General features: G+C 49.1%; 1 protein-coding gene and 1 non-coding gene across 2 annotated transcripts; one reads left to right on the plus strand and one right to left on the minus strand.

The window, feature by feature from the left end:
• Positions 1-133: 133 nt before the first annotated feature.
• LOC136576633 (THAP domain-containing protein 2-like) lies at positions 134-13,476 on the minus strand. Its single transcript, XM_066576107.1, has 3 exons — positions 13,288-13,476; positions 11,614-11,809; positions 134-930 (listed from the first exon to the last, which is right to left on the minus strand). The coding sequence occupies exons 1-3, from the start codon at positions 13,356-13,358 to the stop codon at positions 604-606; spliced, it is 594 nt and encodes a 197-aa protein (XP_066432204.1). The 5' UTR covers positions 13,359-13,476; the 3' UTR covers positions 134-603.
• On the plus strand, positions 2,350-2,456 carry LOC136594007 (U6 spliceosomal RNA). Its single transcript, XR_010788457.1, has one exon. It is a non-coding gene; the product is annotated as a U6 spliceosomal RNA (small nuclear RNA).
• Positions 13,477-13,486: the final 10 nt, after the last annotated feature.

Consider the following 13,486-nt stretch of genomic DNA (forward strand, 5'->3'; position numbering starts at 1 on the left):
GAAACTAGGACACAAATAGGGTAGCTGTTGCACTGTTTGGTTCTATAAACCGCCACAAAAACACCCCATTAAGGTCAATGGGGTCTGTTCCCCTGTCAAAATAGATCTGTTTAGATGCTGCAGGTTTTTCTGCTTCCTGAACGGAGCAGGAAAATGAAAAGCGCAAGTGTGTATGAGCCCAATATAATTGTTTTGATGCCCAAAAAAATCTCCATAGATGTACAATGGTACACAACGGTTAGACTTTATTCCAAGTTGTAAAACGCTACAAAATGCTGCATAAGCATTTAAAATTGGTCTTGGATGCCCCATTTACATATCGGAAACTGCTGTTTCACAAATGACAATATTGAGGTGTGACTCCAAACCTCTTTATATCACTGCCTTGATCTACCTTGCTTCACCTTACCAGTCTGGTTTATGGCAAGCCACCCATGGTGTGCTTGAACTCTGGAGGTAATGTTTGAGGACTCTTGGAAATCCCTAGCAGAATATCCTGGTTCTATTTTCACACATGGGTAAGATACAGACTGCTTTATAGACACAACCTTTGTGTCATGTACAGAAGGCCAGTATATTAGTCAAACAATGGCAGCCCTCCTGTTACCACCAGTCGTATTGTGTGGCTTTGGACACCATGTCGTCTTTGTGCTGTAGTGACGTGTGTTCTGGTGGCTGCTCCACAACTGGATCTGCGGCGACTTCTGTCATGCCTTTCCTCCTGCCTCTCCGTTCTCTTTGCTGATAGATTTTTATCTTCTTGTGAGCAATTTCCAACTTTCTTTCAAGGTCCCAGATTTTTCTCTTCACTTCGGCAGCCTTTGGTAAGCAGTAACTGTGGTCACCGGGAGGGACTGAGTTTATGTCTGTAGTAGATCTGGATGACTGCTTCTCTTCTGGCTTCACATTGATGGCTTTTTTAAGGGCTATCTGTAATATAAGCATACAAGAGTCTGAGGGTCTTTGCAGTGCTCAAGGGGGGGGTTCAAAGAAGGGCATCTTAAGGTAATAAAAACAGAATGTGAGGACTGGAATACCCAGAGAGGCTATCAAAATTTGGGATTATTCACCCTGGAAAAAAGGCAGTTAAGGAGCGACCAAATAATTATGTATAAATACATGAGGCGACAATACAAGGATCTCTCCCATGATGTGTTTATACCCTGGACTGTGACTGTAACAAGAAGGCATTCTTTACGGTTACAGGAAAGGTGGTTTCATCACCAACAAAGAAAGAGGTTCTTTACTGTAAGAGCAGCGAGACTGTGGAACTCTCTGCCTGAGGATGTGGTGATGGCAAAATTGGTAGAGGAGTGTAAGAGGAGACTACTACAACATTACAGGATATAGACATTAGCCAGCAGGTTAGTGGATCCGGGTCTTGGAGTCAGGTAGGAATGTTGATCCAGGGATTATTCTGACTGCCATTATGGGGGCGTGAAGGAATGTTTTCCTGCAAATGGGTTAAATTGGCTTCTGCCTCATTGGGTTTGTTTTGTGTTGTATGTTTTTCTTCCTTCCTCTGGATCAACAAGAGGGGGTAGAAACGGGCTGAACTAGATGGACATTGTCTCCCTTCAGCTTAACATACAATCATTGCAGACTTGTAAATGTTGCTTGATAAACCTGAATACTGAAGTGGTTGCTTCATAAAGAAAACCCCTTGCCATATGCCCTGTTAGGCCACATATAGCCATTTACACAGTTGCCGCACTCTGCATGCTAGGATGACTGTCCCCATAAGCACTAATATGGTCTCAAATGGCTGCTCGACAAGTCTAAAATGATTATAGCAGCAGAATCTACTTTTCCCCTCGTCATCCTGACAGCATACACATGGAGGTTGCCTGCTGGACACCTGTTGGGACAGGAAGCGGAAACTACAAAAGGCAACTCCCACCACCGGCTCACCAGTGTCTTCCTGTCCCTACAGGACAGTCCAAACGGGCCTCCAGGTGTATCCTGGAGGTGAATGAAGAAAGAAGACTCCCATGCAGCCTGTCCGCCCGTGGGGGGACGACTCTCTGTTCGGGCAGGCAGGGCTTGCGCGGGTGAGACCCTACGAGGGGACCCTCACCCGCAGGATCTACCCAGCAATGTTCCCCCAGTGGGAAAATCCTCCCCCGGTACGCTGCCCAGTGGGGTTGTCGTACCGGTAGGAAGCAGCCCCGGTACCTGCAGGCTCGGACGCCGGTGTCTCCAGGGATCCACGTCTAGAGAGGTATGCCAGCAGCGCTCGGGGCGGGCCAGGGGGGCATAGCTCAGTGGAAGGGCATTCGACTGCAGATCGAGAGGTCCCTGGTTCAAATCAAGTCCCCTCAAGTGCCAGCTTTACTAAAAAAAAAAAAAGTGCTCGCTTCGGCAGCACATATACTAAAATTGGAACGATACAGAGAAGATTAGCATGGCCCCTGCGCAAGGATGACATGCAAATTCGTGAAGCGTTCCATATAGCGCCATGTGTGTCTCCTAGGCGGCGGGTCCGGTCGGCGTCTCCACGTGGGTGCTGGTCGGCGTGCGTGCCCACGAGTGTACTGGTTGGCGCCTAGTGTATGCGGTGTATGCCCCGGGTCCGGCGCGGCGGCGTGACGTCAGCGCAGCTGCATCACGGGGGGCGGGGCCTCACTTAAAGTGGGCGTGTCGGCGCCAAATTTGAAAATTTAAAAGGACTGGATTCCTCTGCATCTCTCCTGGCTGCACCTTACTGAAGATGTCAGCCAGAGAGGACACTGAAAGCAGCCTGCTGGTGAGTAGACTGCTTTGGGAGTACCGGGGAGGGAGGATTGAGACATCAGGATCTGGTGCTGGAAGTCCTTTTTGCTGTCTCCGTCTCTTAGGACAGAGATGCACAAAAGGTTAGAGAGGCCAAAAAGCGAGTGCGCAAATGTCCAGTTGGCTTGCGGCGGCTAGAAGAGGGCCACACCAAGCCACTACGCGCGGACCCTACGGAGAAGGTGATCCGCAAAGAGGGCTCCTCGGGCATGTCGGATATCCGATCCGCGAGGAGATTGAAGCCTCGCTCTCCTCTCTTTCTCTGCCGCCCCCCACGGAAAGGTAAGGCGGGCACGAATGGAAGAGTCAGACTCTGAGGAGGTCCTAGAAGATTCTCCTTCAGAATCCATGCCGCCCATGAAGGATACAAGGAAGTATTTCTTTTCATCGGCGGACTTGGGTCAGCTGTTAACTGCAGTCCGGCGCACCATGCAGGTGGAGGAAGAGGTGCCGCAGCAGCCATCCTTTCAGGATTGCCTGTTCCGGGGACTCCTACCACAGCCAAAACCGTCATTTCCAGTTAATAACACTTTAAAACAGCTGATCCTGACAGAGTGGAAACAGGCAGATCAGAAATTCTTCCTGTCCAAGGAATTCAAGGATCGGATGGTCTTCACACCAGAAGATATCGAGTTCCTAGAAACCGTCCCTAAGGTGGATCTGGCGGTCGCCAGGGTCTCAAAAAGCAGCCCTCCCCTTTGAGGACATTTCCCAACTGCGGGATCCACTAGATACCAGAGTGGATTCTGCGATGGAAAAGGCCTGGGAGACCGCGGCCCTGACCGTCAAAGCCAACATCACGGCCACATCTGTGGCGAGATCTATGTCAGTCTGGTTAGACCAACTCCAGACGCTGATTTCTCAGAGGGGCTCTAGGGAGGACATCTCCAGCTGCCTTCCCCTCCTCCAGAGGCAACCGGCTTCCTGGCAGACGCCTCTATGGAGTCAGTGAGGTTCAGGGCCCGTTCAGCAGCCCTCTCGAACACATCAGGAGGGCTGTCTGGGTTAAGGCCTGGACAGGAGATAACGCCTCCAAGAATAGACTCTGTTCCCTGCCCTCCCAAGGACACAGAATCTTCGGGCCTTCCTTGGATACTCGCCTAGAGAAGGCATCGGAAAAGAGCCAGGGACTACCATCGGAGAAATCGTTTAAGCGGCTTCCTCCTCCTACCCTTCTCCTTTTGTTCCCTCTAGAGCATACAAGGGGAAAGGGAAAACCGGACGCTGGTCCTATCCCAAAGGCGGAAGGGGTGAGAATCTGCCTTCCCGGATCCTACAAGTAGGGGGTAGACTGAAAGGGTTCGCCCTTAGATGGAACGAGGCGACCTCCAATCCCTGGGCCTTACGCCTAGTCTCGGATGGCTACAAAATTGAAATTTCCTCCCCGGAGGTTCATAGTCACCCCCTGCCAGTCACCTGCGTCTGCTCAGGCCCTCCAGTTGGGGGTGCAAGAGCTGTTGTCCCTAGGGGCCATCACTCGGGTTCCCGCAGAAGGACTATTCAAGGGGTGCTACTCCCCCTTGTTCCTAATCAAAAAAAAAAACAATGGATCCTATAGAACTATAATTAATCTGAAATTCCTGAATAAATCTATCACGTATCAAAGATTTAAAATGGAATCGGTGCGGTCAGCAATCCCCTTAATTGCGCCGGATAGTGTCATGGCCACCGTGGACTTAAAGGACACATATTACCATGTCCGTATACACATAGATTCCCAGCGGTTTCTGCGGTTTGCCCTGGTGATAGATGGCTCTGTCTCTCACTTTCAATTTACGTGCCTGCCGTTCGGGATTTCCTCCGCACCCCGGGTGTTCTCCAAACTGGTGTTAGAGATGGTGGCGGCACTGACAAGGTGTTGATTGTCCCATACCTCGACGATTTCCTGATCATAACAGGATCGGCTTCAGAACTCCAGTTCCAGGTCAACCTCACACTCCGTCTGTTCGAGTCATTAGGCTGGATCATCAACTCCTCTAAATCCAGTCTTCTGCCCGAGCAGAAAGAAAAAAAAAAATAAAAAATTTCTGGGAGTGATTCTGAACTCACACCATCAGTGCTCATCCCTTCCCCTAGAAAGGCAAATAAAAAAAAAAAAAAAAAACCATCCAGGATGAGTGTCGGGCACTTTTTCTAACCACTAAAGTCTCCCTTAGGAGAGGCATGAGGGTCCTCGGCCTCATGACCTCTTGCATCGGGTAGTCCCTTGGGCCCAGTTACATTGTAGAACCCTCCAAGACTTTATCCTAAACAACTGGGATAAATCCCCCGCCTCCCTGGATCGGAAAGTCGTCCTTACCTACAAGATAAAATCCTCCTTGGAATGGTGGATGTCTATCTCTAACCTTGCCAGAGCCACGGCTTGGTACCCCGCATCCCCAGTATCCATCTTTACTGACGCAAGTGCAACTGGTTGGGGGGCCCACTTAGGCTGTCATTATGTCCAAGGGGGCTGGAACCGGGAGGAAGCTGCTCAATCCTCCAACTACAAAGAACTTTGCGCTGTCTGGAAGGCCATTCGGGGCCTCGAGACAGAGATCAGGGGTAGACACATTAAGATCTTTTCGGATAACATAACAACTGTGTCCCTCATCCGCCACCAGGGATCCACGCGGAACCCCCGACTCCAAGACCTGGCGGCGAAAGTTCTCGGGTAGATAGAGCAGCGGACGCCTTCCGTCACAGCGTACCACGTAAGGGGCCCAGAGAACTCCATGGCGGACCATCTCAGCCGCAGGAAGATAGACCCCGGGGAGTGGACTCTACATCCACACGCGTTCCAGCTAAATTTAGAGAGATGGGGGACACCCAAGGTGGACTTGTTCACCTCTCGGGAGAACACCAAGTGTCCCCGGTTTTTCTCCATGGGAGCAGACGGGGGCTCCCTGGGAATAGATGCACTATCCCAGGCCTGGGATTGGGACCTTGCATACGCCTTCCCGCCTATCCCCCTGATTCCTCGGGTCCTAAGGAAAATTCAGGAGTCCCCAGGCTCCGTTATCCTGGTGGCCCCATTCTGGCCCAAGAGACCCTGGTTCCTGCTCCTGGCCGCTCTCTCGACACAGGATCACCTCTACATCTGCCGCAGAGAGACGACCTCATTCAGCAGGGTCCCCTGATAGGCCCAAAGGTCCGACAGTTCAGACTGGCGGCCTGGAAGTTGAGCGGGTAAAATACCTGAGCCGGGGCCTATCAGAGGGGGTGACCACTACGTTATGTGAGAGCCTCAAAACTCCACCTGAAAAATATACTCCAGGGTGTGGGATACCTTCTCTAGGTGGTTGGGGCATAGTATACATGACCTCCAACAGCCCGACATTAAAGGGGTTGTCCCGCGCCGAAACGGGTTTTTTTTTTTTTTAACCCCCCCCCGTTCGGCGCGAGACAACCCCGATGCAGGGGTTAAAAAAAAAAAACGGAGAGTGCTTACCTGAATCCCGGCGGTCCGGCGTCTTCATACTCACCTGCTGAAGATGGCCGCTGGGGTCTGCTCCCTCCCTGGACCGCAGCTCTTCTGTGCGGTCCATTGCCGATTCCAGCCTCCTGATTGGCTGGAATCGGCACGTGACGGGGCGGAGCTACACGGAGCCGGCATTCTGCACGAGCGGCCCCATTGAAGACAGCAGAAGACCCGGACTGCGCAAGCGCGGCTAATTTGGCCATCGGAGGCCGAAAATTAGTCGGCACCATGGAGACGAGGACGCCAGCAACGGAGCAGGTAAGTATAAAACTTTTGATAACTTCTGTATGGCTCATAATTAATGCACAATGTACATTACAAAGTGCATTAATATGGCCATACAGAAGTGTATAGACCCACTTGCTGCCGCGGGACAACCCCTTTAACAAAATATTGGAGTTCCTACAGAATGGTTTGGACATGGGGCTAAGACCTGGTACCCTTAAGGTCCAGGTGGCCGCCCTTGGGGCCTTCTTCGACTTCCCCTTAGGCGACCATAGGCTAATTAAGAAATATCTGAAAGGGGCAGTCAGACTCCATCCCTTTATAAGAGAAACCATGCCCCCATTGGACCTGAACCTTGTTTTGCAGGCCCTCTGCGCACACCCCTTTGAGCCCCTGGAAGATCTATCAGTAAAGATCCTCCCCCACAAAGTTGCCTTTTTAGTGGCCATCACATCCGCCAGACGGATCGGGGAGATCCAATCCCTCTCGATTAGGACCCCATACATGACCACCTTCCCAGATAAAATAGAGTTCAGGCCTGACCCCTTCTTTCAACCAAAAGTTCTCACAGACTTTCACAGAGAACAGCGTATAGTACTTCCCTCCTTCTGTCAGGAACCCCGTAATACCACGGAACAGAGGTTCCATAATTTAGATGTTAGACGAGCAGTCCTGAAGTATTTGGAATTCACACATTCCTTCAGGAAGTCTAACAACCTCTTCATTCAATTTCAAGGTCCACGCAGAGGAGGGGCCGCTACTAAGGACTCCTTAGCGCGTTGGGTCAGGAGGGCCATAGAAGAGGCGTACAGATCCCAGGGAATCCCACTCCCGGGCGACGTTAGAGCCCATTCCACTAGGGCGGTCGCCTGTTCCTGGGCGGAGAGAGCCCAGGCGACAACCGACCAGATCTGCAGAGCCGCCACGGGTCGAGCACACATACTTTCGTTAAACACTATCGCCTGGATTTGGGGGCCAACTGGGATATGGCCTTTGGGCAGAAGGTGCTACAGGCAGTGGTCCCTCCCTAAAGCCCTTGGTCGTTGGTATTCCTCCATGTGTATGCTGTCAGGATGATGAGGGGAAGACAGGAATTAGGTCCTACCTGTTAATTCCTTTTCTTGAAGTCATCCTGACAGCATAGGGGCTTTTCCCTCCCCTTCGGTTATATTTTACATGAAGTAACGTATTGTACTATGATTTCCATATTAGAAATGATTGGTTAAGCAAAGCCGGGTCACTGTAGTTATTTGGTACACACTGGTGAGCCGGTGGTGGGAGTTGCCTTTTGTAGTTTCCGCTTCCTGTCCCAACAGGTGTCCAGCAGGCAACCTCCATGTGTATGCTGTCAGGATGACTTCAAGAAAAGGAATTAACAGGTAGGACCTAATTCCTGTCTTTCCACATCGTCCAGTTATGACAACCTGTAGGGACAGTAAGACTTGAGGTTAAAAGCAAACCCACCCACCTCCAGTGTTTGTTCCTCACCCTACAGTGTCCATGGAGTTCCCTTTGTGAAAAACAAGGTGAATAAAGCTTGATTGGGGCTGCAGGTTTCCTCCTTACCAACCTAAAACCCACTGTGTGGTCCCTTTAGCCTTTTTCCCACTCACAGTGGAATAATGAGGAGTTGAGGCGATCAAAGGTACACTGATCCAGATGCAAGTTCATTCGGTGCTGCGTGTTAGGTGGCATTCATCAGACTGCATGAATGCCCACTGCAGATGTGTGCTGTGGCACAAGAAGACATGCTATATGGAAGAGGCCGGGGTATGATGTAAGCACGCAACCTCAGAAGTGGGGTCCTCCTGTGCAACTACTATTAACCATTGTTTATATAACAATGCAAGAAACCTAGGCCTGATAAGAGGCTAAGAAATGTGCTTTATGTGCAAATAAACTACAAGAAAGCTATAAACCAGCTATGCATGGAATGTATATCCAGAATAGTCAGAGATGAACAGGCTAGTTAAACGATATCCGATGCATGGTTAGAGAGGGGGTATAAGCCTTGATAGCTAATCTCTCCCTGCACCTCAACCTGCTCATCCTTCTAAGCCTGCTAAAAGGCCCTCTTGGACAATTCTCTTGCCTGCTGGATATCACCTTATCTTAGAAAAGGGGTACAGTGGTCCTTTTCCCCTTTTGTATTACTAACAACTAGAGATGAGCGAGCGTACTCGGATAAGCACTACTCGCTCGAGTAATTGGCTTTATCCGAGTATCGCTGTGCTCGGGTCTAAAGATTCGGGTGCCGCTGCGGCTGACAGGTGAGTCGCAGCGGGGAGCAGGGGAGAGCGGGCGGGAGAGAAGGAGAGAAAGATCTTACCTCCGTTCCTCCCCGCTCTCCCCTGCAGCTCCCCGCTCCGTGCCGGCACCCGAATCTTTAGACCTGAGCACAGCGATACTCGGATAAAGCCAATTACTCAAGCGAGTAGTGCTTATCGGAGTACGCTCGCTCATCTCTACTAACAACAGATGCAAGGTGTGGGGCGCTGTTTGTGGACCAGGTATTTCAGGGCTCTTGCTAGGCTTATAACAGATCCCAAGCCTCAAATTTTAGGGAATTAAGAGCAATATGGGAAGCACACAGGCAGAAGTTAGTAAGAGGAAGGCATGTTAAGATCTTTTCTGATAACGGCAGTGTCCTTTATTCACCATCAGGGTGGCACCAGCCGTCCTGAACTTCAAAAACTTGTGCAAAGACTCTGTGGGCAAAAACAAGGGTGCTGTCCCTTTCAGTAGTACACCTAAGGGGCTCCCAGAAAATAATAGCAGACTTCTTAAGTCGGAAGAGGTTAGACCCGGCTGAGTAGACACTAAATTGTGAGGTCTTCAGTTTGATCATAAAATAACGGGGACAGCCTCAGACCTTTTTGTAACCAGGAGAAATGCAAAACTTATTTTCACTAGATCCATGGGCCAGGACTATGCTTTTTTCTGATGCCTCTCCTTTCCCGGGTCTTGCATTAGGTCCAGATCAGAGTTACAGTGATCCTCATTGCCCCATCGTGGACAAAGAGAAGTTGGTTTCCGCTATTGCTGTCTCTCTCAATCCAAGCGCCCATTCCTCTACCTCTCAGACAGGATCTTCTAAATTAAAATTGATGGCATGGATGCTGAAAAACAAGGACTCTTAGATCCACTCTCTTAAAGAGTCGTACAGCTGTTCCTTTTTCCATAGATGCTAGAATATGGTAGATATTTTGCTCTTGGTGTGGCTCAGATCAGTCTGATCTGTGTGATCCTAACCTTCCTAGGATACTAGACTTTCTTCAAGCAGGTCTAGAGAAGGGGCTGAGACCTGGAACCCTTAAAGGTGCTGGTTTCTGCTCTTAGTGCCTTTTCCAATGTCCGTCTAGCAGAGCATGTATGATCCAAAGATTTCTCAAGGGAGATAGACTTTGGCCTTTTATCAGAAGATCAATTTCCTTTTGGAATCTCAACCTAGTCCAAAACAGTCACCCCTTTTCTACCTATAGAGTCCTTATTTTGTGAGGTTTTTTCATCCTGAAAGGGTAGCAATTACATCAGCTAGAAGATTAGTGAGACTCAGGCTCTTTCCCGCAGGAAGCCCTATCTGGCAATTCTAAAGCATAGAATAATTCTTAGGCTTGATCTCTTTCCTAAGCTGGTTTCCACATTCCATAGAGAACAGGAAATAATTGTACCTTCCTTTTGTCAGAATCCTAGCAATAATAAAGAGGATTGTTTTCATGATTCAGATGTGAGGCGGGCAGTGTTGGCCTGTATAGAACCTTCTGAGCCCTTTAGGAGAGGTAATAACCTACTTGTTCAATTCCAGGATCCAAATAGAGGGAAGGTGGCCTTTAAAGACTTCATTGCTATATGGATTAGAAGGGCAATCCAGCAGGCATATAGGGTTTAAGACAGATACCCTCTAGAGCAGGGGTCCCCAACTCCAGTCCTCAGGGACCACCAACAGGTCATGTTTTCAGGATATCCTATAGTAAGAACACCTGTGGCAATGTCTGAGGCACCGACAATAATTACATCACCTGTGCAACACTGAGGAAATCCTGAAAACATGACCTGTTGGTGGTCCTTGACGACTGGAGTTGGGGAACACTGCTCTAGAGGGTCTTAGACCTTGTTCTACAAGGGTTCTTGTCTTTTTGGACAGAGCGTGTGGAAGCTTCAGCAGAACAAATATGCAAAGTGTCTGCCTGGTCCAACATTCACACCTTTACAAGACATTACCCATTGGATTTAGATTCTAAAAAAGAACTTGCCTTTACACACAAAGTCCTCCAGGCTGCAGTTAGATTGTAATCTAGTACTGCTCCAGGTGTGCTGTCATGACCGGACGATGTGCAATATGGGAAGTATTTCCTACCGTTTGGTTTCCATGAGTCCATCATGACAGCATCTGTACTTATCCACCCATAGGTTGTTATAATAATTGTACATGGCGCAACGTTGTAACGACTGTTCTTTGTTAATAAATGGTGAAGTCTATCCATTCTGGTTATTGGAAGTCACTGAAGGTGGAGCAGGGTGCTTTTAAACTCTCCGTCTCCCTGTCCTTACAGAAGTCAGAGGACTCTGTCTGTCATGATGGACTCAGGGAAACTGAATTAACGGTAGAACCTAAGGCTGGGTTCACACAGGGCTGATTTGTCGTGGTTTTGCCGCAGTTTTTCCGTTGCGGTTTTGCCGCAGAAGAACTGCTTCTGCGGCAAAACCGCTTCAAAGGTTAATTTGGGCTTGCGGATTTTCGTGCGGAAAAATCCGCAAGCATTTTTTTCCGCAGCGCTTTTTTACTTTTTGCCGCGTATTTGGTGCGGTTTTGACTGCGTCCATAGAGGTCTATAGACAAAAAAGCGCTGCGAAAAAGACCAAAGAATGAACATGCTGCATCTTTTAAAACCGCGCCGCAATTGCATTTCCGCACTGCGGCTGTGCGGAAAAAATCCGTCCTGTGAGAACAGCTTTTTGGCAAATCTCATTTGTGCTGCATTGCACTGCAAACGCAGCGGTTTTGCTGCAGTGCGGATATGCAACGGCAATCTGCGGCAAAACCGCGGCAAATCAGCCCTGTGTGAACCCAGCCTAATTCCAATATGTTTTGTGTTTGTACATACTCAAACTACCTACTGGAATAGTTGTTTAGACAGTGAAACCTGAGTGCTTACCTTTGCCACCATGTGGTCTGGATAGATAAATATTGTAGGCACTGCATTTGTCCGTAAGCGCACAGTTTGTCCTGTTCTGTCAAAGCAAGATTCTTCAAAATGTTTGGAACACAGAAATGTGTGCAGGCTTGGGGAGAAGTTTTCTCTGTTCACAAGGTTAAGCCATTGCTTTCTTCTTTCTGGGTTTGAAGGAAATCTATAATACATATTGCTGTTAGAACATCATGACCGTATACACCTATGTACAACCGCTTATAAAATCAGTCCACTGAGGTGGTGGTGGCTGCCTACAGCTTAAAGCCACCCTCCAGACTCACTCACTAAGCCAACTTTTATACTGCATTTTGCTGACTACGTTAGATCTGCCCGGAAGGCTCAAAAAATCTATAGGCCCCCACTTACCAGACAAAGACCGTTTTGGTCTCTGATCAGCGGGTTGAAGTGACAATGGTACTCGAATACTGCAGCTGCTTCACTCCAGACAGTGTCATACCTTGCGGAGCAGATCAATCCCTTCCACTTGGCTGGGACTGAGCTGCTCTCAGGCCAAATGACTGGTGATGTCACAAGAAGACACCGAGGCTCTTCAGACTTCTGATTGGCACAGTCCATTGCTCGGGACCCCCAACAATCAACTACTGAGGACCTGTCCTGAGGATAGCTCATCGATAGTTTAGTCCCACAAAATCCCTTTAAGGCGTATATATATATATATATATATATATAGCATCCCTCTAATCCACTCTGGTAAATCCAGCTTATTCACACAGGATTTTTTTTCCTATTGATGACTGATGGGGACTCACTGCTCAGATCACTGCCGATCAGCTGATTCCCGAGGCTGATGTCAATGCAGAAAGCGCTGACCATTGAATTCAGCTGATTTGCAGGGCCGTTGTCACTACGGTCAGTGACGGAAGCACTGATAGTGACCCTGGGATTCAGCTGATCATAGCTTCTTTCTGCAGGCTCCACTCCTGGTTTTGGCTCACAAGTACTGAAGCAGAGTACTGACCAAAACGCTGTTATCTGAACGAGCGTGCCTTCTGAATGGCCTTTATATACGGCTACAGTCGTGGTTGCAGCGGGTTGGCCCCCCTTGGCCATAACAGCCGGGCAATCGGTCTTACCGTACACATTAGCTGCATAACAGTTGAACATATAATGTATATGAGGGCCTCCTATGGTGGGCAAAGAAGGATGGAGCAGTTGACTTTTAACTTCATCCTTGTGCATTTAGGGAGATAAGTCTACAAGCAGGTTTCTTCCCCCCTCTATGGTCAAAACCAGTGCACATTTGGTGGAGCTGTCCATGCTTATGTATGGAGGCTCGGCTGCCAGCTAATGTGCATGTCCAGCCTTGGAAAAGGGATATCTTCCGAAAAAAGTCCCTTTACTGCGTCAGGACGTGTCGTTGACTTTTCTGCTCTCCAAAGTCCTCCAACATGATTGGTTGAATTGAAGAAAGTAGTAAAAGCATCATTTGATTCAATTAATATTGCGCCACTGAAAAGGGTGCACTTGGGGGGCCCCGTGACCACCTCGATGGCTGCAGCTGATCTCACACTCTACAAGTACAGTATTAGCTGGCTGAAGCTTTTGTAGCAGGTCTCAAAGCCATCAGTTTACAACTTGTTGGACCTCCCCTCCATTCAGGTCTCCCCCATTACCTACCGATGGAAGGTTACCTGGTTGTCCCTTTTAGAGTTGTTGGAACACCCAAAAGCTGCGCACGTAGTGGGCATTACTAGAGTATATCTACGTCCATCTCCGTTCCCAACATGGCCGCCACGGGCTTCACGATGTCACGTGATCGCTGCTGCCCCGCCTTCGGCTGGTGACGTCACTGGCTTTAAGGTAGACCGGGGGTGAT

This window comes from Eleutherodactylus coqui, chromosome 1 (assembly GCF_035609145.1).
Source record: "Eleutherodactylus coqui strain aEleCoq1 chromosome 1, aEleCoq1.hap1, whole genome shotgun sequence".
NCBI lineage: Eukaryota > Metazoa > Chordata > Amphibia > Anura > Eleutherodactylidae > Eleutherodactylus > Eleutherodactylus coqui.

Coding starts and splice junctions, on each gene's coding strand:
- LOC136576633 (XM_066576107.1), bottom strand. CDS start 13,358: ATGCCCACTACGTGCGCAGCTTTTGGGTGTTCCAACAACTCTAAAAGG. Junction 11,810..13,287: donor AACCAGGTAACCTTCCATCG/GTAGGTAATGGG, acceptor TATGTATTATAG/ATTTCCTTCAAACCCAGAAA. Junction 931..11,613: donor CAGACCACATGGTGGCAAAG/GTAAGCACTCAG, acceptor CTTATATTACAG/ATAGCCCTTAAAAAAGCCAT.